The sequence below is a fragment of the Phallusia mammillata genome, chromosome 3, assembly GCF_965637545.1.
Source record: "Phallusia mammillata chromosome 3, kaPhaMamm4.hap1.1, whole genome shotgun sequence".
Taxonomy (NCBI): domain Eukaryota; kingdom Metazoa; phylum Chordata; class Ascidiacea; order Phlebobranchia; family Ascidiidae; genus Phallusia; species Phallusia mammillata.
The window spans coordinates 21,235,204-21,259,069 of NC_137254.1; the positions used below are offsets into that span (position 1 = coordinate 21,235,204).

Sequence of the window (23,866 nt, forward strand, 5' to 3'; positions counted from 1 at the left end):
CCTTAAACATGACAATTGTAAGACTTGTATTGGTGTGGGTTGCAGTAAGTTTGCTGCCGATAGTTTTTGCCAAGAAGCCTTAAGATTCATTAAATGTCACTGTTGCTAAAATATACTGTAATTCGTCTGCACGAGGCTCGACAAGCCTTTGGCAAGTGTTCCATAAGTAGAACTTGTGCGGTAAGTCTTTGAAAAAGTCAGTGACAGAGTTTTGTCCGTATTAAATACTTAACACTGGATAAATTTAAAAATGGCAATATTTTTCTTGCAAATTGCTTGTCAACATATTACACCAGTCATGTTGCGTCCGTTTTGATGCGGTCCGGTTATATTTGTCTATTCAACTCTGTTTTATCTCATTTTTGACACTTTTATAATAAACTAGCCAAACAAAGCGTAAAGTTTTTAATTGCTACGTTAAACAAAACACTTAACGTATATTTTAATAGAATTAAACATAAAGTTGTTATTTTTCTTAGAATTCGTTTATTTTAAGTTAAATAAGACTAATTGTTTTTTCTTATTCATGTTTAGCCCCCAAATGCAACACGTCAATTCATAAAAATATGGCTCAAAAAAATCAAAGTGCTGGTAATTGATTTGAAAAATTGTGACTTATATAAGGCTACAAAACGTAATTTTTAAATTTTCCAATTTTAGTCAATACTGAAGTACAACTTGAACTTAGAATTGAGAAAAAAAAATCTGAATCGTACTTTAAAGATAACTTGGTTTAATACGAAGACTTAACACTACTGTTAGATAATTTGGAAGTTTATTGTTTTAACAGGAAGACCCAAATGGAAAAAGAAACTCCCGGAAAATAAAAATTCCAAAATTTATTACTTATGGCATCAATTTATACCGGGTTTCCGCTGTAGCTGATGCCATCATTTTCCACATGGTTAAGGTATGCAGACCACCTTTTTAATTTGTTAAAGTTGTTTGAACATCATATAACTTTTGTCATCTTTAATTACAAATAATCTTTTACACATAAAGTTGATTTACCACAAGCTCCCCTGGTAACTAAAGTAAAATAAAACTCTATTGCTAACAGAATCAGAATAACACGTTTTATCTTCAAGCTTTTTTCTTTGTTAAAGTGTATGAAACTGAGTGAACATGTCATATTAGACTACCGAAATGAACCTGTGCGATAGGGTTGTGACCGTCGGATACGTTTTGGATTATGAAATACTGTACACAAATATACTCAAAATAATAGCAGACGATCAGCGTCAATGTAATCTTTCGTTACAAAAGAAATGTCAATTTAGCCTACTTTAAAGGCATCTTCCTAGTTTCTGCATTATTCGGGAATAAGATATAAATACGTAATTGAGTGATATTGGGAGTAAAACGGTGTAAAGCTACAAACCTTTTTTGTAACTTGCATTTTTTGTTTTAGGCAAAAAGAAGCACATTTAGCTGCCCGTCAAGACTTGGACAGGTAACTTATAAACCATTTGATCGTTTTTTTTTATAAGTTACTATTCGGTGTTTTCACCTCAAAGGAATTGTATTAAACAAAAGTAAAGACAAATGGTAATTTTGAAAAAAAATAAACATACGACATATGTTAATTTTACGAACAGAAACGTCGTAACAATTGCAACAAAAAATACAAATTAAGATGAACATAAATTCATAACTGGGATCAGCCCTGAAGCGTCTATGCAGACCAGCGATCACGGCACACTCATATATAAATCACAGTACGCCAGGCCCATTGAAGGCGCTATACCGAATCAGCCGGTCACCAAGCATTCACCACCATATGGCAAGGCGTAGGCTAGAAAAATCTAGCCTGCGGTGGGATTCGAACCCACGACAGGAGTCTTTCCGGGACTCGCGCTCTACCAACTGAGCTACACAGGCTCAGTGGAGAATCCGCCGAAAGTCGAATCACAAGCACCGTTGCCTGCCTCGTATGCTGCACATGTCAGCTTCGTAGTAGGGGATCGCCAGATTGACCAGTATCAGTTAAGATGAACATAAATTCATAACTGGGATCAGCCCTGAAGCGTCTATGCAGACCAGCGATCACGGCACACTCATATGATGAAAAAATACAAATCTTCAAAAATTGACAATCTTAAGCTCTATGTCAACGCCCAGTTTCGAAAACTTCTTGGAGATATTGAGTTGCCGGTAAAAGTAAGTTAATTACTTGCCTAAAATTGATTATTGAAACTTGCCTAAAATTGATTATTAAAACTTAAAACATTGGAATTTGTTTGTATTGCTGTGGTATCATCTAACTACACCTGTTTGTTTTTCGGAGAAAAAAAAATGTTGTTTTATGAAATTACCAAAATGCTTCAATGTCCATTCGGGTTTAATACTAAAATTAGCATTTTCAATATTTTTTATTAAATTATAAGGCATGATATATAATACAGCGTCTACTATTTTCAGAAAAGAAAACTGACTTCCAAAAAAGAATACATCAAAAAACTTTGTTTCTGTGCCAACTGCAAAAAAGTAAAAAAGACAAACAGTTTTGTGAACAAGAATAATTGGAATGAGCGAGCTTGCGCATTGCTCAGTCAAATCAACAGAGCATGTCCGAATTTCTGTTGATTTGAAAACTTTAACTCACCACGTTGGAACATAAATGATGCCTATTTTTTTATTTATTGTCTGTGTATTTATTTAACTTTTTACCACTCGAATGTGTTTTTACTATTTATTGCAAATACATATGATGTTTTTATTTGACAAATTGACATTTTTGTGGTAAGTTGCTGGTTTGGGTAAAAGAAAGGCATTTTTTTCCTTTTTTAAATTAAGCTCATGCTAATAAGAATCAGTTTAAATCTAGGGGTAATTAGAACCACTGGTTTAATGTACAATTGCACATTGTAATATTTCGTACCTAAAATCAAGCCTAAGTTGGTTTTTGTCAATACACCAAGTAGCTTTCCAAAGTTTTCATTAATTGCATATGCTTTACCTCGGAACTAAAACAAACAAAAACAGTCAGCAGATATAGTGTCTTATCTAGCTGTCAGTTACCTATTGCTATTTACGTTTATGTTAACTTGCATTGAAATTGTATGAAGTCGTTTTTAAAGTAACGTGTAACATTGTATAGTAATCAGACGTTATATCGCAACTTAACCCAAGTCGCTTTCAAATAAACTCTGTCAGTATACACAGCTTCGTTACAATAACAGTTGGACAGGTCTTTAATTGAAGTATATTTGTTTCCATCAAAATGAAAGGCACACAACACTCTACATTTAGTTCTAAATAGGCTGCAAAATAACTTTCAAGATTTTGATGTTTTTCTTAGAATTTATATTGACAGGCTCGACATGTTACAAATCCCAAACTGCATAAACCTCAGAAGTCTTTTCATAAAGTGAAATATTGTGTTTACTTTTTAATGACAATTTGTGTGAAGAATACATTCCAGAAATACATAAATGCAAATTAACCAGATTTTTACAATATTCTGGTACGTTTTCGCGGTTACATAAAGTTATTTACATAACGTGATATCATTACAATACTTCTCTGTTACACGGTACACAAATTTATAGAGTCCACGTTGTTGGTCGCATCACGGGCCATAACTTTTGCTAAGACCAAGTTTATAGCTCCACCCACTGAGGCTAAGGTAGCCCCAATCCATGCCAACGCATAACTGTAAGAATAAAAACCGACAGAAAAAACCACCAATGCTATGGTGGCAGAAATTCCTGCAAAAAACAAAAAAACAAATAAATTAGATTTGACATTTCAATGCAAAAAAGTAGTCAAAATTATTTTTGATATAATTATATTCAGCGGCAAAACTGACGGTGTAACAGTTTTTCTATGGCCTTAAACAGATGGCTGTCATCATCTCAAAGCTAGTAAGTCGTTGAAAAAATTATTGTCAAATACACAACATTTTATTGCACATTTGCATTCACAGTATCGAGGACGCCGAAATTGATATGTTATTTAATTAAAAAATGAATTCAAAATTTTACATGCGAATTCTCTACCATCTAAAACCGAAGCGAATTGTAATACATTACCAAATTCTAAAATATCTACTGTTTGAACAAAAAACTAAATATGCCAAAAACCTTGGTGAAATAAATTCTAAGAAAAATTCACTTACCTCCCAAAACAAACAAAACGCCCGCTTTGAGAAGGCGGGTTCGGTTATTCTGAAATCCAGTTACAGCAAAGAACGTTCCTAGCAGCGTTTGAACAGATGCTAATATCATGAACACAAGAGCAACAATATGTTGTGCAGAAAAGGTCCCTGAAAAACCAACAAGTGTTATATTCGTAAGTTTGGCTTTTGATACGCAAAAAAGCATTTGTAATTAGTGGAAACGTACGTAACTTGGAGAAAACCGGTTGTCGAATCGAATGTTACTAGGCTATATCGCATGTAAATAATGCGCCTGTCATATTATTTAAAAATGCTTTATTGGGTTGTTTGTGCTTTAGTTTTAAAACCTTAAACTATGTAACGAAGTCTTAAATGAAGTTTTGTTTTGCTCTTTTAACTTACCGACTGGATAACTCATGCAGCCAAATCGCGAATAGCAGGAGTAGAAAAGGCCCCTATAATACACCCATCCAGGGCTCAACAAAGCGGTTAAGGTCAAAAGAACCGCCACGATTGAAATTATTAAACCCGCTAATCTTGGGCAAAACATGTTGTTATTTAAAACTACAAATCTCTTGTCCAGCTGGAAATAATCACACAAGGTCAATTAAAAGTACCAAAAAGTAAACTGACATTTTTATTTAATGCTAGGACTTGCCCTGGTTATCTAAAGCAATTAGAATTTTTTCGATCTCTGTAAAAAAAAGTGTTTTGCTGTTGCGTTAAGTTTGGTCTTAAAACCGAATGGAAAATATCTACGAATCGAGCATGCGCCTGTATAGAAGTTATATTATCCTTAATAAAGTCCGCTCTGTATCATGAAGCCATGGTAAAAATCGTGTTCGGTAACGTATCATAGCAATATAACATTTTGACAACGTCGCTGTCGACTTATATGATATTCACTGTTAGGTCTGATATTCTGCTGTTTATTGTTAAATCGTGTTTTACTCAATTTACCAATGTCATTGCTAACTTTTTGTTTGAAATCCTGCAGGACGGTAACAAGGCATACTCAACCCTCCAATTGTTTCCGGACCACGTTTCTAGTGTGCCTTCACATGAGACATGGAATTCGTAACCCGTGATGGATAAATTTGTTTATGTGTTTGCAAACTGAGTAAAAATTTGAACTTGCAAAACACATTTTTTAAATTCTACATTTTTTTAACTCAGCCAAAGAATACGCTACGCCACGTAAAGTCCTGTTTTTTTAAACCCTCAACAGAAAAAAAAATAAGCTGTATTTTTAAACCCTCAACAGAACTAACCAACTGGCCTCAAAGAATAACTCGAGGCAATAACATGCGAAGTTTGATAAACACAAATCATAGATCAACTCTGTAAATATTATTCTGATTTTTAAATAAATCAGCTAACTTTTAAGCACAAAAGCCAAAAGCATCTTATGTTAATGAATTTACTAAACGTATTACACAGTACAGCAGACTATAAGCAATATTGAACCGTATGTCGTTTAAAATAACTTGTAGAAAAAAGGTAGCGTTTTTTAATTATTAAACTTCTTCCAGCAATTGCTGTTACAACTATTGTCAAGTTTATCCTCATGTTCTCAACAAATTCTTTGCACACGACTTAAGCGCATCAAGCACAAAACTGATCAAGTTTCCGTAACTCGTTGCCTAAAAATGGTTTAACGCTCACGAGTTTCATGGGACACTTTCACGTTTTAGTTTGTCATTACTGAGGACAGGGTTTTTATTTAATTGTGGAACTGAAACTACATTTGCAATTAGCTTTAAAAATGACCATTAAATGTGTTTTCGTAGTCTATGCGTTCTTTCTGTTTTGGTAAATTAGGATTCTGTTACGTTTTCGATCGTTAGCCATGGGTGCTTTTTAACTCTAAAACACAATCTAAAGCCTTAAATTTTGGCATTTCATCGAATTTAAACGATACATGTTTTTTTAATTTGTTTGGTTCTTGCAGCTTTTGTAGGTGACGATCTATCTGTTTAGGCAGCAAGATACCAAGTTATTGTATTAACCCCGGAATCGGGCATGAAAAAAGATCACCACTGGTCACATTGTTTACGTCAAATCTTACTTAAAAAACGTTTCATGGCGGGTCAGACAAAAGACACTATTGTAACCTGTGTTGAGTAACTTGGAAATTATTGATTTCACATTAAAACGCAAAGGGTAAAAGAAATTTGCGGAAGAAACAAACTCATTAAATTATGCCGTGTTGGCAATGTAGCTGATGCCATCATTTTTCTAATGGAAAAGCTACCGGACTACAAAAAGTGACCAAGAGATTGTGGTTTTTAATGCAACCGAAACTAATGGTGCAACCGAAGCTACGTTAGAAGTGATTTCATAGTCTGATGCTTTCTGTTATCTCTGGTGAATTATAAATTCTGTTACGCTTTTGAAAACATCTTAAATCTGGAAAGATAAAAGTACTGAAGAGGTTGGAAACCACTTAATGTGATTAATTGGTGTTTAATGTAACATAATATCAACGTGCAAATGGAAAGTATTTAAAATATTATTGAAAAAATTCCGGTGTGCTTTGTCAATGGACTCGTTCATATTTCGTGCATACAAACGGTCTAAAAATACGTTTCGAAACTTTCGAATCGAAAGTCAGAACAAAAAAGAAAAGGTTTGAAGGATTTTGGACAACATTTGGCAAAAGTTGTGTACGCAGTTGGTAAACTACGTCAATAAAAGGCCTCAATACAGAGTTTGGAAAATATATACAGCTGAAATAAGGATTTTTAGTGTGGTTATATGTTAGTTCCACTGTAAATTGCGTGCAGCAATTCACGTGATAAGAAATTTGTAATAAGCTCTGCGCACAATATGTCACAGACCTAATCCAATTGATCAACACTGTAATCCAGTGATTCTCAAACATTTTACATTTTTTGTCATAACGGTCCCTTTTTTGAGCCCTAGCGGCCTGCTCAATACATTTACAAAAGTGAATATACAGTAACAAAACTAAACCTTGAGTCTACAACTACACGTTAAGTTGTTCCTTGCGAAAGTATTTTAGTCTTTTAAAGTACCTCGCTTTGGGAATGTTTTATGAGCTATTTCAGGGATGGGCAACCTTTTCATTTGGCCCGCGGGCCGCAGGTTGCCCACCCCTGAGCTATTTATTACGTCACAAACAGGACTAAAACAATAATGTAAATGTGTGCTAATAATCGCCTTTTTGTTGCTTAAAAATGAAGTAAAACACCAGGTCTTGTCACAGAAGACTCACTAACCAGTCAAATTTTTTCCAATACTGTCGCCCGAACTTATTACTAAATAAACCTTTGAAATCGCTTGGCGGACCCCAGATGAGAACCGTGTTAGGCTCAAGTATTGTAAAGAGTGTTGCATCTTCAAAACGTGATGAAGAAAGCGTACGAAAAACAACCAAGCCGGTGTTATCAGTTACAGTGTCGACTATAAGTTGGTTCAGCTTTATGAAACTTTAGCTTAGCAGATATAAGCAGCGCTGTGACTGACACAGCATTAAAGTGATTGTTCAAAAAATGCTGCAAAAGACCTGTCAAGATTTTTTTTTAGAATTTGTATTAACATGCTTGACAAAAATAAAGCTCAAATTACATGAAGCTGTTTCTATAAAGTGACCACATTGTGTTTACATTTATTGACAATTTATGCGAAGAATGCATTCCAAAAATAAATACATCTAAATCAGTGGTTCTCAAACTTTTTTATATTTTTTTCAAAACGGTCCCTTTTTCATTATTTCGGGGGCTCGCGGCCCTTAATCCTAAAGGTGTATTTCAGAAAAACGAAAGTTGATTGCAGAATTTTAGCTAGTAATGCAAAATTGCGCATAACAATAATCCAAAGACAGCTTGTGACATCACAGACAAGACAAAAAAAGCATTACGATTGTGCGCGAACAACGGCATTTTTGATAGTTGTCATTCAATAAAGGCTATTGTTAGTAATGAAGACAGTCGATTGTCAATATGGGTAGAGCTACTAACACTGAGCTTGGCTTTGGCCCGATCTGAGAACTTCTGGTAGGTGGCGCAACGGAGCATAGGCGTTTATGGTGCTGACTCAGCAATTTTCTTACCATAAACCCAAATTGCTGTAACAGCACCATAAACGCCTATGCTCCGTTGCGCCACCTACCAGAAATTCTCAGACCGGGCCAAAGCCTATATGTTCAGTGTTAGTAGCTCTACCCTCAATATGCTGTGATTTAAACTTATTTGGTGGCACAAACTGACGCCAAATAAGATTATGAAATTACTTCAACCGCTTCGCGGTCCCCCCAAAATTGCCCCACGGACCCCTAAAGGACCGCGGACCCCAGTTTGAGAACCGTTGATAAATTAACCAGATTGTTATGTAACTGAGTGTGGCGGTTATATAAGGCCATTTACAAAACGTGATATCATTACAAACCTTCTCTGTTACACAGTACACAAATTTATAGAGTCCTCGTTGTTTGTCGCTTTAAGGGCCATAACCTTTGCTACGTCCAAGTTTATAGCTCCACCAGTTGAGCTTAGGCAAGCTCCAGCCCATGCCAACCAATAGCTGTAGGAATACACCTTGAGGCCATTGTAGAGAAACGAGTTTGAGATCATATTAGTGTAAACCACTATGGCGATGGTGGCTAAAATTCCTGGCAAAAAAAGAAAATATATTGATACTATTTTCTTAACAGCGGCAAAACTGCCGGTGTAACAGTTTTTGTATGTTCTAAAAACACATTTTTTTTATCACAAAAACTAGTTGTTAATACGAAAATAGTAAAATAAGACAATTTTGTTCAAACCCAAATCTTGACAATACATTTCCAAAACTCCTAAAATATTAAATTTGAATAAGTAGCTGACCATGCTAACAAATTTTTTTCATTGATAAGTTGGGCATGATATTGAATCATATTGATATAAAGAATATATATTTAGAAAACGCAACTGTAGATTTTGATTTTAGTACAAACCATGCTTTTTGTACTATTTATTCTTACCCTTTTTTCACCATTTATCACTTACCCGCGGTAACAAGCAAAACGCCAGCTTGATGAAGCCGTACATGTTTATTTTGAAATCCAGTTACAGCAAAGAACGTGCCAAAAATCGTTAAAACAGATCCTAATTCCATCAAAACAAGAACAGCAACATCGTTTTTGGTAAAGTACTCTGAAACAACAACAAGATATTTTATTTAAATGTTTGGCATTTGGCATGTGTAGAGAAACTGTAATTAGCCGAAGCGTAATTGTTAACTTAAAAAATCGTTGGTCGGCATACAAATCGAATTTTCGGTTATATAGCATGTAAACAACGAGCCTATCGTATTGTTTCAAAATATCTTGTACATGGTGAACTGGCAACTTGTCAAACGTTACTCGTACTTTGTAACATGTCATATATTGCAGCGCTTCCCAACCGGTGGTCCGCGGCCCACTGGTGGGCCGCAACGTTCTTTCTCGTGGGCCGCGAAACTTGTCAAACTAGTATTATACCAAAATAAAAGTTTAAAAGTTATACAGTTCGTGTGAACATACTTTCAATGTAACGTCAGGAATTTGCGCGCCTGGTACCGCGCTGGCGTCACACTAGAGAAGTGCAACTTCTGGAAACGCGTGAGTTTATTTTACACGTCGACACGGTTCAATACGACACGGTAATCACGTCACGTTCACAGTAGACACGGCACGACACGGTTTTCTGCAAAGAGAACATTCACTCAAAAATGGGAAATATAAATTAATTTTAAGCCGGCAGAAATAAAGGTTACCAGAGTTTTGGACCAGGGTATCAAAGATAAACACAGTTTGATATCGTCAGAAAGCGTTCTACACAGATGAAAAACGATAATTCAAATGTACGGCAAATCGGGCAACTGAAATACAAATCAAGCTTACCTTGCAAAGGCAACATTAATCCTTTTCGTCAGAGTTTTTAAGTTTATAAAGCATTACCATCTATTAATGACAAACAAATTATAATTAGTCACTTTCATTACTTTATCTAACGGCTGCAAATTCAAGTAAGCAACTAACAAACTACACGTGGTCCAAACTAAACTCGATACTAAATGGCCAAAAGCACAGCATAGAGAAATAACTACAATGATATTGTTACGTCATAGGGGATTCTGGCATTGTGGTGCAATCACACCATATAAGATGTGACGTAGGTTACGGTTGAGTGATTTACGATGTTACATTCAAGTTTAACTATATTATCAAAACAAACAAACATTTTACTCACTATGAAAGCCGCATAAGGTTTCACGTTAAACAAAGCTTTTATTACACACCCAAACTGCAATTGTTGCGTCACAACAGAAAAAAAAACTGCAATTGTCGTGTCACAACAGTACTTGTATTAGTTGAAAAAACCAATGCCAGAACTCTCTTTGTTAGCTTCATTTGGACCCAGAATACATCAAATACGGCTTTTTCGTGTTAAAAAAAGGCAGGAAGTAAATTTGAGGCACAAGTACAATGTGTTAAAACAGTGGTCCGCCAAGAAAAAAAAATTTTTAAAGTGGGCCATGAGCTGGAAAAGGTTGGGAAGCACTGATTAATTGGGTTGTTTTTGTTAAAGTTTGTAAAACCGTAAACTGTGTACCTAAGTCGTCAACAAAGCTTATAGTTTTTTGTGACGTACCGGTTGGAAACACCCTGCATCCAGTATTTGCGTCGCAGTAGCAGAAAAGTCCAACAGATTACGTAATTTTAATCCATCCAGGGCTTAACAAAGCGGTTGAGGTCAAAAGAACCGCAATGATTGAAATTATCAAACCCGCTAATCTTGTGTCAAACATGTTATTATTTAGAGATACAAATGGGTTGCTTGGTTTTGCTGCAATTACGTTCTGCAAGTAAACAAAGTTTTGTTATTTATATAAGAAACGATAACAGCAATAAAAGTTAAATGAAAACTTTTCTCTTTCATTTGGTTACGTCTAGACTCTATATCAGTGGTTCCCAAACTGTGGGCCATGGCCCAGTACTAGGCCACCAAGACATTTTCATTGGGCCACAGAGCCATTTGAACAGATTCTCCGGTTTTGTTATACTGTAGATATTATGCGCTTTGTTTTGAAAAACGTAATTTTTGCAAAGAACTCCGAATCGTGTAGCCAAATTTCAGGAGCATGTATCTCATTAAATATAAATTGCTAGAAACCATTTCGCCTGTTTTTAAGTTTTCTTTTTGTGCCCAAATTTACAGCACGTGGTGGGCCACGAATCGCTATTAAATAGACATTTGGGCCACAGACCAAAACAGTTTGGGAACCCCTGGTCTAGATAGACAGTAAATCGCTGCAGCAACAAAGAAAGAAACAAGTGTGACGTCATTTAACAACAAATCACCTTCAGTAACGTAGCATAGCACAGAAATGACCTAAATCGGTAACGTAGCACAAATTTACTTAAAACTTTATACACACGATTTAAATAAAACAAGCACAGAACTGATAAATTTTCCCCAACAAGTTGCCTTAAAAAGCTTAACGCTCACGAGTTTATGACGGGACGCTTTTCACGTGACTGTTAGTTTGGCATCACTGATAAACCCAGAGTTTCAGTTTATTGTCAAATTGTGCAATCGAAACTTCGTTTGCAGTCACCTGGAAACACGTCAATTAAATGTCGTTGCGTACTAATGCTTTCTGTCTGCTTTGGTGATTCTAAATAATGTTACGTGTTTGGCCGATCGTGTTATTCAATTTCAAAAACGCAACCTAAAGCTCTTCATTGTTTTGCATTACATCTAATTTAAACTATTTAAAATGTATTGCATTCCATTAAAAAATCATTAAATATCTTTTGTCTTTGTTTATTGCACTTTTGTTAGGCGATAAAATTATTTTAAATCTTTATTGGAGACACCAATGAGTTGCAAAACGCTTGATTTCAATAACTCGTTTGAATAACAGTGGACAAAAAAATAAATGAAAACATTTTACTACGCTTTTGTCAGTCTGGATTCGTCCATAACGCTTGGCATAAAAAGGTTCAAAACTCACGATTTGCGGGACGCTTTTTACTTGTTGATTTGTCATTATTGAGTAACCAAGTTTTTTTTGTTTCTTCAAATTAAACTGTGGAACTGACACCATGTTTGCAATTTGCTTGATTCAGAATGTGATTCGTAGTCGAATGTTTTCTGTCTGCTTTGGTGAATTAAAATGTTTTTACACTTTAAAAACATCTTAAATCTTGCATGAAAGAGGTTAGGAACCACTTAATATGATTGATTGGTGTTTAACGCAACATAATATCAACGTGCTAGTGAAAAGTATTTAAAAAATTATTTGGAAAAATTTCGGTGCGCCTTGTCAATGGATTCGTTCATATTGCGTGCACACAACAGATCTAAAAATACGTTTCGAAAGTCAGGACAAAAAAGAAAAGGTTTGCAAGATTTTCAACAGCATTTGGCAAAAGTTGTGTACGCAGTTGTTAAACTACGTCGATAAAAGGCGACATTACAGCGTTCGGAGAATATATACAGCTGAAATGTGTATTGGAATATAGTTTTATGTTCGTTTCACTGTATATTACGTGCTGCAATTTATGTATTAAGGAAGCTGTGCGCATTATGAATGACAAACTCGATATAATTAATCAACACAAGTTTCTGGAGATCAAGTATTGCAAAGAGCCTTGCATCATTTAAACGTGATCAAGAAAACGTCGGAAAAGCGTGCAAGTTAAATTATGTTGGATTGTGTTTGTGGAAATTTGCTTTTGCTTAGCTATTTCTTCTTATAACTGTGAATGAAAGAATTAATGTTTAAATGACAGGATGTTTGATTTATTATTGTCGGATACTAATAGCAAAAACTTTTAAACTATTATTAGACAATTACGTTGTCAGCGTTCTGATGAGTCATGTTACGAACATGTTAGGTATATTTGCAGCAAACCTAATAACGAAAAAATCGTAACTATAATCATTCTGTAAGTTTGAGTTAAGTTGATTTTATTTCGCTTGGTGAAATAAAATATAGCGACGCAATTAAATAAAAGCCATCACCAAGACGGCAATAGCTGAACAACGTTAGAAGCTGTGGGGTGCATAATTGGTGGATGAAGGCTTCATGACGTCAACACTATAACTTATATCATTCTGTGATGTTATACTCCATTCTTTATTACGTTAAAGAGTGTACTTTAAAACCACATGCTTTATCTACTCCGCTAAACCTTTTTTGAGAAATGTAGTGAGATGTTTGTCTAAATAGTAAGAGAAAAGCCTAATTTTTTTTGCGTTACGGACGCATTAATACACAAAACAACATCTAAAGAAATGTAACTTTATGGCACAGGAACATCCCTTAAGTTTTATATAAGACTTTGTTTACAACTAGATTCGTATAAAACTGTCTGGTGTGAGCAATATGTGTGGTTTAAGCTTGGTGGGATTAATTATTTCAATCGTTGCTGTTCTATTAACGTTGGCCGCTTTGCTAAGTCCAGGTTGGTATAAACTTTCCGAAACGGTTGGACTTTTCTACAGCTGCGATGCTAAAGATGGATGCAAACTGTTTCGTCCAGGTGAGGTGGTGCATTTGATTTCTAACATTTCTATAAATTTCTTACTTCTTTTTTTTAATGTTTTTTATCTAACTCCTTGTTGTGGTTCCGCTTCATGTACTGTCCTTAAGGCAGTAATCGCGTACGCGCATTCCACAGTCACGTGATTCATTAATTGTACCGCATTTCGTTACTATTTTGCCTGTGGTGATTACTATTCGTGTGTGCTATGTAAATTGCCAATTATCCAAGCTATAAATGCTTGTTTCATTTATTCGTTATTCATTCTATTTTACTCTTCGAGCGAACAATACAAAGAAATACAACACTCCTAATGCTATGTTATAATAGGCTTGCCACATGAGTTATATAATGATAGTTGTGGGTTTAAATTTTACGTCGCTGAAAACTTGATTATTTTGTTGCAGACCAATTTACAAACAAAGAAATTATTGCCCTTGCGCTTATGGCGACAGCATCTCTTGTAATGCTCATTGCAACATATTTTGCTGTTACTGGATTTCTTACTAGTTCTTTACGCCTTCGTAAAGCTGGCTTTCTGTTTATTTTAGCAGGTAAGTGGTAGATACTCCCCCAAATCTAAAATATTATAACACAAATTTAGGTAGACAAGTAAAAAGTTGCAAAAACAGTTTGTGTTTTCTGTTTCCAAATAAATGAACTATTTATTTTATCAGACTTAGATCACCAAAAACAGTTTCGTAAAATATCTGCAAAGTTCGTTTCACCAACTGATAAAATAAACCCATAATCAGTTTATACAAACAAAGCGATGTTAACCTGCATTTAACAATAGTTAAAATAAGTTTTAATTGACTAAACGAACTTGCACAAGTATAGTTCAGCTAGTTGTTCAAAGCTTTTTTGATAAATTCGTTTTTCTTGCAGGAGTTATTGCTCTCATAGCGATGGTGACCTACACGGCCATGATATCTGCCTTGATTAGTGTCAATATGTATTTCTACAGTTACTGGCTAGCATGGGTGGGAGCTGCGCTAGCCACCATTGGAGGAGCTATAAACTTACACGTTGCTAAACTTATGACTTTGGAAACAGAAAATAATCAAGACTCCATGAATTTGCGTACTGTTTAGTAGAGCACATTTCCTTTGTTTTGTACAAAATCATTGTTAAAATTGCCACAAGAACCTATGTGTATTACCATGTTGTCTTTTTTACAAATAAAGTAAAAAAAATGCTTGTGGATTTTATTTTCGAAATCCTCTCGTCTCCATATTACTATTGCCAAAATAACACCGTAAATCATGAATATTTAATCAAGTTCTTTTAGTCTGTTCTCGAAATTTTGAAAAAATACTGCACCAAAATTTGTTGCAAATCTTAGAACCTTCTTTATTGTCGGGGCCAAATAGTAGTTGAGATTTTTTGAGCTCTAGTGCGGCCGCAAAATAAGTGGTTAGGAGCCGCATGCGACCCAAAGAGCCGCGGTTGAGAATCACTAACCTAAACAGTAGTTCTACCATATTTCTCATTTCGTGATTTAGCCCATGTAATTTAGTTGGTGGCGCGCAATACAAAAACTTGACAAGTAGTGCGCAAGTAAAAGTCAAATATGAAAAAAATGATGTAAAAGTCGACGCCGAAGAAAATAAAACCCTAAAATATGTACAACAAATATATGTTACACTTTCTATTAATAAAATTACCGCTTTTATTTTTAATAAAGATTTTATTTTGCTCTTGTTCTCTTTTGCAAGTACAAGTTCAAATATTTACACTGTGTCTAAACATTTCAAGCACTGATATGGCTAAATGAAGTGCCGGCCTTGCTTAAAAAAATACCTATTCTAAAACGATGTGTGCAGAAATACCCATATATATATATTTTAATTATTGATATTCCGAAAGTATAAAGTGACACGCAGAGATAAATTCACACATGTGCTACGTTTTGATTTATTTTTACAATGGAAAATTTGATTACGTTCTAGTTTAGGAAAAAACACTTTGCAAAAAAAAACGTATACATTTGCAAAAAACTTTGCAAAAAACGGCTGCAATTAAAAAGAAAACATCAAAACACAAAAAATGATCAATGTTAAAAATTTCCAAAAAAATGTAACCATGCTCTAATTCCCATGAATACCAAATATAAACAAGAACTACTTACAGAAATGCTCTAATACCTACGAATGTTAAATATAAACAAGAACTAATTTTTAAATTGGGAAACTTGACATTTTGTTTGTTTTGTTTTTATTTATTTGATGAAGCAACTTCCCAGTCTAGCTTAAACTGAATGTGGTCCCCCCAAGATTCATGCGTTTCGAGACATAAACGTTAACAGATCCTCCAATAATTGCCACTATTCCTCCGACCCACGAAAACCAATAGCTGTAGCCGTACAACAAAATGGGAGAAGAAAAAGCTGTTGTGACAAAATTAGTGAAAATGGCTACAGCGATAAGTGTACAGATCCCTGCAAAAATTAAAAGGTATTGTCAGAAAGCATTCTCATATTTTCATCATATAGTTATATAAAGCAAAGAGAGGTACGAATTTAATAATTTTTTGTACCTAAAAATGGTGGTGGATCGATACACACAGAAAAGCGGGTCGCGTTTCAATTCAACATTGGCTAGGCTAATTATCATGAAGCTGCTTAACAAATCCGTACTCGTATCAAGCCAGATATTTTATACAATTTAATTTGATTCAATACAATAATTTATTATACACAACACTCTTAAATTTATTTCATTTTCTACAGAACAAGACTTTGTAACAAATAACTTATAGAATTATCGGATGTGCAAAATTTACCCAACTTATAGTAAATTTGTAGATCTTTCTAAAAATGTTTTTGTGGATTAATAAGAATAAAGTCTCGGCCTTTTTTGCTATATAATATTAAAGCTTTTGTGTGTTTGATTCGGTAGATTGTAACTGCTATATACTTCGATAAATATATTTGTTGAAACTAGCAAGAATTTTGTCCATTCATTTTTGATAAATCTAGTCGTAAAGTTAGGCAATATATTGCGTACCAGCAAATATAAAAAGATAACCAGAGATTCGTAGTTTCCAACAATCACCCTTACATCCGATGACGACAAGGCATGTTCCCGGCAGCACTGCAAGTACTGCAAACACCATAAAAACGAGCACAGCGACATCTAGACTGGCAAAACCACCTAAACATAGGATAAAATAGTACAATATTCATCTTTTAAGAAAACAGTAAATAAATTATGAAAAGTATAGCACAATCCTTTACGTTTAAAAGTAACAACAACAAAAATAAATTTTACAACATCCATTTTCAGTAAGTTGCATGATTTTTAGGTTAAACCCTGTTTTACAGTACTTGCAGGCAGTGGTGGGATTTAATTTTTTGTCAACCGCTTAAATAACAAAAGTCATATTTTTAGCCGGTTCTGTTACGAAAAGCCCATTGACAGTAACCAGTAATGCTAACCGGTTCGCTGATGTCATAAAATTTCGTAAACGGTTCCATAGAACTGGTGCGAACAGGCTGAATCCCATCACTATTTGCCGGTACTTTATAAAATTGCAACATGAAGTGGTTAACAAAAAATTAACTTACTTGGAGGATAAGGTAGACATTGACCTTTGAAGTCACATTGATAGAAAAGACCTTTGGACACTAAACCAGGAACATTAAACCAGGACGGTGTTATCAGACCTAAAAGTATGACCAGTGACGCTAAAACAGAGACTGCAGTGCCGACTTTTTGTTGCTGTACCATTTTGTAATTTTTATTCTTGTTATTTTTTAAATCGTCTAAAGTCTGCAAAAATGAATATGTGATCAAATGTTTTCTTGTTGAGGATAGAATAAAACATCACTTTCTTTGTATAAAATAACCGTTACAAAACTTGTAATGCCCATATCGTTTATTGTTGCAATAATATTAGGTGACAGAAAAATGTAGCTAGGTGCCTGTTTCTTTAAAATTCATACTTTCTGCAATTTGAATTGTTACTAATAACACATTAATCGCTATAAAGCACTTATCCACTTGTAAAACATTTTTTAAACGAAAAAAATGTGTATTTTATTAAAATCGAAAACTTTTTATAATGCTCATGTCGTCTTCTGGCTCCTAAAGCTTTGATAATGCTGTGTATTTTCTTGTGCTTCTGCTTTAAAGGCTTATTGTATGACGATACCATTTTTAAAATGACACTTACAGTGTATTACGTAATATGATAGCGGACAGTAGTTTGAAAAATTTCCATGCAGTGCTGATGTACATTACTGATTGCACGATCACGACACTTCATCGAAAGTTTGCAGCAAAAATTCCATTCCTACGTAACACTTCTGTATTGGGATAAACCGACACAAAATGTTCCAAATTAAATCATTCGTTATTAGGTTATAATTTTTGTGTTGTGTTTTGGTCCCGTGGCACAACAAGTTGAACTCATAACTGCAGGCCGGGAACCACTAGTCTAGAAAACAATTTTATCTTGAACCACTGCGACCCAGGGGTGACAGGTATTAAATGCATTCACCTAGTTCAAATATAACTGCACGTTAAACGCAATAATCTATCTACCACAACTCGCAAAGGGCTGGCACATTTTTGCTTCTGATTTTATCACAACCAGTCATTATAATAAAAATTCCCTACCAGTTTTTTTTAACCTAAGTCCACCACCTTTATCAAAAGAAACAAGATATGGACCGAGTTGTGTATGCTAATTCATATCCTATCAGATAAATTTACATAAATCCGATGCTATTGAAGCTGACGCTTTATATACATTAATAAGATGCATAAAAAAGATTAAAACAATATTGCGATTCAAATGTAAATGACCTATTTCTGTATTTCAAGTTTAGTCAACAATAAATAAAGTTTAATGTAAATATTATGGACATTTTGCTTCCAATTAGATGTTCAGTGCTGCGTGGTGCATTTTACCACGTTTTGGGGTGGAAGGTATTGAATGCATTCACCTAGTTCAAATATAACTGCTTGCCACACACAACAATCTATCGACCATGATTAGCGAAGGGCTGGTACATTTCGGTTTCCGATTTTATCACAACCAGAATTATCATAAAATTTCCCTAAGTTTTTTTTTTTATTGTCATCGTCACTTTAAAAGAAAGTGGAAATGACAATTGAAAGGTAAATAAAATTGATTGTGGACAAAACGTATCAGTTTCCTATCGAGAAAACGTCCCTATCTTGATTTGGTAATAAATATTACTTATTTGTAAAGGGCCCGACTTTGAAACAGTTTCAGTTCTATACTCGAAATATCGATCGTTAATATAGTCAATAATTTCAAAATGTTAGAAAAATCCTTTAACGTGTGTATAAGCTACCCTATTGCATGCATTCTGAAAATTTGGTATATTAGCATAAAAATTTTAGTATGCTACAGTCATGCTCAACATATTGTCACAACCAGAAAAAAGTCAATACATCATCCATGTACTGTTTATTGTCCACATTAAGTCGCATTCATTGATGTTAAGCTTAATGTTTTTCAGAAGAGTACGATTGCAACATAATCGGTTATCAAGAATAGTTTGTTCCACCACCAGTGGATTAAAAACATAGAACAATCCAAAGATAAACACAAATATTAAAAACGTAGAAAAGCATTGCACTACTCAAACTTTTTATTTTTTGGTGATTTTTTCCTTTCCAGATTTTGTGGTGCGTTTGCAGCTTTGTCCTAAAAATGATGTAGGTATTTAAATTATTTTGATATACAAACAACTGTAACTCGTTGGCGTAGTTGTCTGTTTCCAGTCCGAGATCTTAAATTCGGAAATAGTTTGCTTGTATGAATTGTAGAAATACGAAAACCTATACTTAAGTTTGGATTTCCTTTGGTTTGTAAAAAATATATTAAAACTTAAACGTATAAGGCTACCTAGATAAACATTAATAAATGTGTTATTTGTGTTGAAAGTTTTATTTGCGGAAGTATATTTCAGTTTAATTTTGCTTTAAATTGTCATTATCGCTAATACGGTGTTAAGTTCGGGAATTTTCTATTTGGTCACCTTTTACTGGTTTTAACACTTCCACCTATAAGACTAAACCACCCTCCTATCCAGCCCAAGAAATAGCTGTATCCATAAAGTGAGTTAAGATAACTGCCTAGTGACGCCGTAAAAAATCCATATCCAATAAAGACAAAAATTCCTGAAACAAGAACATGCATTGCATATGCAACTTCACATTGTATAGCTAAACATTACAGAGCTGAATTTAAAACTTTGTTTTCTTCAAAAAAATATTAAAATACTATGCTAATTTTAAGAGTTAATTGGGTGCTATTATTTATTTACATATACAAATTTTCACCTGCCATTAACGTGACAATTGCCCCAATCTTTATTTTTGTCATCTCTGCTTTGCATTTTCCAATCCAGTTAAAAACAGATCCCATAAGCAACAGCACAAGGCTAACGCAAAGGAGTGCCAAGATTATCACAAAACCAATCGGAGTAACTGTTAAAAAATACCAGACTAATACATGTTAAGAATTCAGAATTTTACATGCAGATTTCTTCTTTCAACTCGGCTAATAATTAATTCGCTAATAATAATGCTAACTGTATATATGGATTATTCATACTTGTCGAAAGTTGACAAAAAACGACAACTTTTCTGTTGCCACACATGTAAAAACCTGAGGTGAGCTTTTATTATTGTTTGTATTTTGGTGTTATTACCCGGATTAGTAGTACAACTAAGAGGCCCACAGAAGGTAAATAAACCCAAGTGATACTGGCCAACGACAATCCATCCTGGGGAAAACGCCGCTATGATTGTGAACAAAAAGCCAACCAGGCCACCAATGGCGCCGAAGTACAATCTGTTGTCCATGGCTTCAATCGAATAGACGTAGAATAGAATTAAAATATCCCTTGAAGTTGCTCTATATAAAGCTAATTAAAACAAACAGAAATTATATATGCCATTTTAACTCCAACATTTTGCCAATTATACATTACATATTGTTTTGTTATTAAGAGAAATAACATTACCTTCAAAATAATTCTTTCAATTAATTTTATTTGTTACTAAGAGTTTAATTGCAACAGCAACGCTGAAGTGCCAAATATTTGCTTCTACAAACTCTATGAAATAGTATCAGGTAGACATGCTCTAATTCGTAAGGTTTAATTGGCTACAGCGTTGTGCATAACATATTGTTAATATGTCCAAATTTCTCTACAAACTCCAAACTGAAATATATCATCTATGTTCACCACCTTTATAAAATTAACTCGGATATGAGACGAGTTGAGCATGCTAACTTAAGTGTTAGAAAAGGGTGGAAATGTGTTTTAAGTGGTTATGTCAGATAAGTTTATGTGTGGTTATGTCAGATAAGTTCGTGAGTGGTTATGTCAGATAAGTTTATGTGTGGCTATGTCAGATAAGTTGAGTGGTTTTGTTAATCACATTTGTCCCCTTATACCAGGGGTTCTTAACCAGGGGTGCACGCACCCCCAAGGGGTGCGAGAACTGTTCCTAGGGGGTGCGGGGATGCTGAATCATTAAGGTTGGTTAGGTCTATTCTATTTAAGCAATTACAGAAGGGGTAGCGAAAATTGGTTGGTGATTTGAAAGGGGTACAGCAAGGAAAAAAGGTTAAGAACCACTGCCTTATACGGAAGCGTTGTATCAGCCTTTGTCCGTCTGTGTCACACAAGATAAACTTTTCAAAACAACAGTCATATTACGGATGTACATATTCTTTGGAGCTTTGATAGTACACAACGATTTTTTAGACGCACCTTTATGTTTACTATATCGATTTTTACCTTTTTCCGGCAAACGTAAAAACATGAAACAAGCCAGGGCTGGTTGTAGATCTATCAGATAAATAAACACAAACCCAATGTAATTGTTGCCTACACTTTATTTGCATAACAGATAGGATTTACAGACCGCAACATTATCGATGACGGCATTTTTATGATTAAGTTATATCAGGTTTATTGAACACTATAAATAAAGATGATGCGGATATTATGGAATTTTTGGCCTCCAAAAAGACGCTCAGTTCTAGCTGATGCCCTTTACCACGTTTTTGGGGTCACAGGTATTAAATACATTCACCTTGTTGAAATAAGGATTGGTACATTTCTGTTTCCGATTTCATCACAAGCAGACATTATTATAAATTTTCCCCTCTCTATTTGTTTACCTTTTAACATCTGTTTTCTTGTCAACGTCACATCATAGGAAACTAGTGGAAATCAATAAAAACTTGAAGAAATTAATTGTACACAAAACGTATTAGTTTCCTATCGAGGAAACGTCCCTATCCTAATTTGTTACAAAATAATACTTATTTGTAAAAGCCCAGTCTTGTGCCAGTTTCAGTTCTATTCTGGAAATATCGATCGTTAATAAAGTCAATAATGTTATATTGTTAGAAAAATCCGTCGCAACAATTTGGACTAAAACAGGAACGGGTGGTCAACCGATCGTTCAAATATACGAAACAAAAATTATTTGAGCTACACTATGACCTAAACCGCGAGGCATTGCGCAACAAATAGACACATTACCGAATGTTTAACAATAATTTTTATTTACTTTCACTCCCAGCCAGAACAAAACACCTTCACTTTGTTACGTTGCCTTACATGATCTGATTTTTGACGTCTCTTCAACAGTTTTGGAATTTTCGGACAACACACTTTAGGTGTTTTTTATTTCGGATTGCGCTTAAAAGCTCGAGTTTTATCACGGTTACTCATTCAGTCAAATATATCTGTGTAAATTGTTTGCCTTAAACATGACGTTTGCAAGACTTGTATTAGTGTCGGTTACAGTAAGTTTGTTGCCGATAGTTTTTGCCCGGAAACCTTTAGATTCTTTGAATATTACTCTTGCTAAAACATACTGTAATACGTCTGCACGAGCGGCTCGACAAGCCTTTGGCAAGTATTCCATAAGTAGAACTTGTGCGGTAAGTAAATGAAAAACTTGTTGACAGAGTTTTGTCTGTAATTAATTTTTAACGCTGGATAAATTAAAAATGCCAATATTTTGCTTGCAAATCGCTTATCAAAATATTACACGAGTCATGTTGCGTCCGTTTTGATGCGGTCTGGTTATATTTGTCTATTTAATTCTGTTTTATCTCGTTTTTGACATTTTTATAATAAATTAGCTAAACAAAGCATGATTTTCTACTCTAAAACACACTGAACGTATATTTAAATGGAATTAAAAAAAGTTATTATTTTCTTAAAATTTGTTCATTTTAAGTTAAATGAAACTAATTAATTTTTTTTAATCTATGTTTAGCCCCAAAATGCAACACGTCAATTCAGGAAAATTTGGCTCAAAAAAATCAAAGTGCTGGTAAGTGATCTGAAAAATGTTATGACTTACATAAGGCTACAAAACGTATTTGTAAAATTTCTAATTTTAAACAATAGTGAGGTACAACTTAAATTAGGAATTATGTTAAATAACCCGTTTCAATACTAAAACTAAAGACTACTGTTAGGTAATTTGGAACTTCATTGTTTAAACAGGAAAACCCAAACGGAGAAAGAAACTCCCGGAAAATAAAAATTCCAAAATTTATTACTTATGGCATCAATTTATACCGGGTTTCCGCTGTAGCTGATGCCATCATTTTCCACATGGTTAAGGTATGTAGACCACCTTTTAAATTTGTTAAAGTTGCTTGAACATCAGATACCTTTTTTCATCTTTAATTACAAATAATCTTTTACACAAAATGTTGATTTACCACTAGCTTCCTGGTAACTAAAGTAAAATAAAACTCTATTGCTAACAGAATCAGAATAACACGTTTCATCTTCAAGCTTTTTTCTTTGTTAAAGTGTATGAAACTGAGTGAACATGTCATATTAGACTACCGAAATGAACCTGTGCGATAGGGTTTTGACCGACGGATACGTTTTGGGTTATGAAATACTGTACACAAATATACTCAAAAAAGTAGCAGACGGTCAGCGTAAATGTAATCTTTCGTTACAAAAGAAATGTCAAATTAGCCTACTTTAAAGGCATCTTCCTAGTTTCCGCCTTATTGAGGAATAATATATAAATACGTTAATCCTTTTCCGCCACTTAATTGAGTGATATTGGGAGTAAAACTATATAAAGCTACAAACCTTTTTTGCAACATCCATTTTTTGTTTTAGGCGAAAAGAAGCACATTTAGCTGTCCGTCACGACTTGGACAGGTAACTTATA

At 34.3% G+C, this 23,866-nt stretch overlaps 2 protein-coding genes, 2 long non-coding RNA genes and 1 other non-coding gene across 5 annotated transcripts; 3 read left to right on the forward strand and 2 right to left on the reverse strand.

Moving 5' to 3' along the window:
• Positions 1 to 816: 816 nt before the first annotated feature.
• LOC145219118 (uncharacterized) lies at positions 817 to 1,631 on the forward strand. Its single transcript, XR_013857859.1, has 3 exons — positions 817 to 910; positions 1,412 to 1,453; positions 1,599 to 1,631. It is a non-coding gene; the product is annotated as an uncharacterized LOC145219118 (long non-coding RNA).
• A 176-nt stretch (positions 1,632 to 1,807) lies between these two features.
• On the reverse strand, positions 1,808 to 1,881 carry Trnas-gga (transfer RNA serine (anticodon GGA)). The gene has a single exon. It is a non-coding gene; the product is annotated as a tRNA-Ser (tRNA).
• A 12,212-nt stretch (positions 1,882 to 14,093) lies between these two features.
• LOC145217562 (uncharacterized) lies at positions 14,094 to 14,814 on the forward strand. The gene is made up of 2 exons (XM_080084826.1): positions 14,094 to 14,209; positions 14,544 to 14,814. The coding sequence occupies exons 1-2, from the start codon at positions 14,101 to 14,103 to the stop codon at positions 14,747 to 14,749; spliced, it is 315 nt and encodes a 104-aa protein (XP_079940952.1). The 5' UTR covers positions 14,094 to 14,100; the 3' UTR covers positions 14,750 to 14,814.
• Positions 14,815 to 15,676: 862 nt separating this feature from the next.
• On the reverse strand, positions 15,677 to 17,413 carry LOC145220257 (uncharacterized). Its single transcript, XM_080087520.1, has 3 exons — positions 17,224 to 17,413; positions 16,664 to 16,810; positions 15,677 to 16,095 (listed from the first exon to the last, which is right to left on the reverse strand). The coding sequence occupies exons 1-3, from the start codon at positions 17,384 to 17,386 to the stop codon at positions 15,902 to 15,904; spliced, it is 504 nt and encodes a 167-aa protein (XP_079943646.1). The 5' UTR covers positions 17,387 to 17,413; the 3' UTR covers positions 15,677 to 15,901.
• Positions 17,414 to 22,568: 5,155 nt separating this feature from the next.
• On the forward strand, positions 22,569 to 23,335 carry LOC145220529 (uncharacterized). Its single transcript, XR_013858209.1, has 3 exons — positions 22,569 to 22,601; positions 22,943 to 22,999; positions 23,176 to 23,335. It is a non-coding gene; the product is annotated as an uncharacterized LOC145220529 (long non-coding RNA).
• Positions 23,336 to 23,866: the final 531 nt, after the last annotated feature.

Excerpts from the sequence above, each read along its gene's own strand:
- LOC145217562 (XM_080084826.1), top strand. The coding sequence starts at position 14,101 with ATGGCGACAGCATCTCTTGTAATGCTCATTGCAACATATTTTGCTGTT. Across the intron at positions 14,210-14,543 it reads CTTTCTGTTTATTTTAGCAG|GAGTTATTGCTCTCATAGCG; the intron begins GTAAGTGGTAGA and ends TTTTTCTTGCAG.
- LOC145220257 (XM_080087520.1), bottom strand. The coding sequence starts at position 17,386 with ATGGTACAGCAACAAAAAGTCGGCACTGCAGTCTCTGTTTTAGCGTCA. Across the intron at positions 16,811-17,223 it reads ATGTCTACCTTATCCTCCAA|GTGGTTTTGCCAGTCTAGAT; the intron begins GTAAGTTAATTT and ends TCCTATGTTTAG. Across the intron at positions 16,096-16,663 it reads TTATCTTTTTATATTTGCTG|GGATCTGTACACTTATCGCT; the intron begins GTACGCAATATA and ends TAATTTTTGCAG.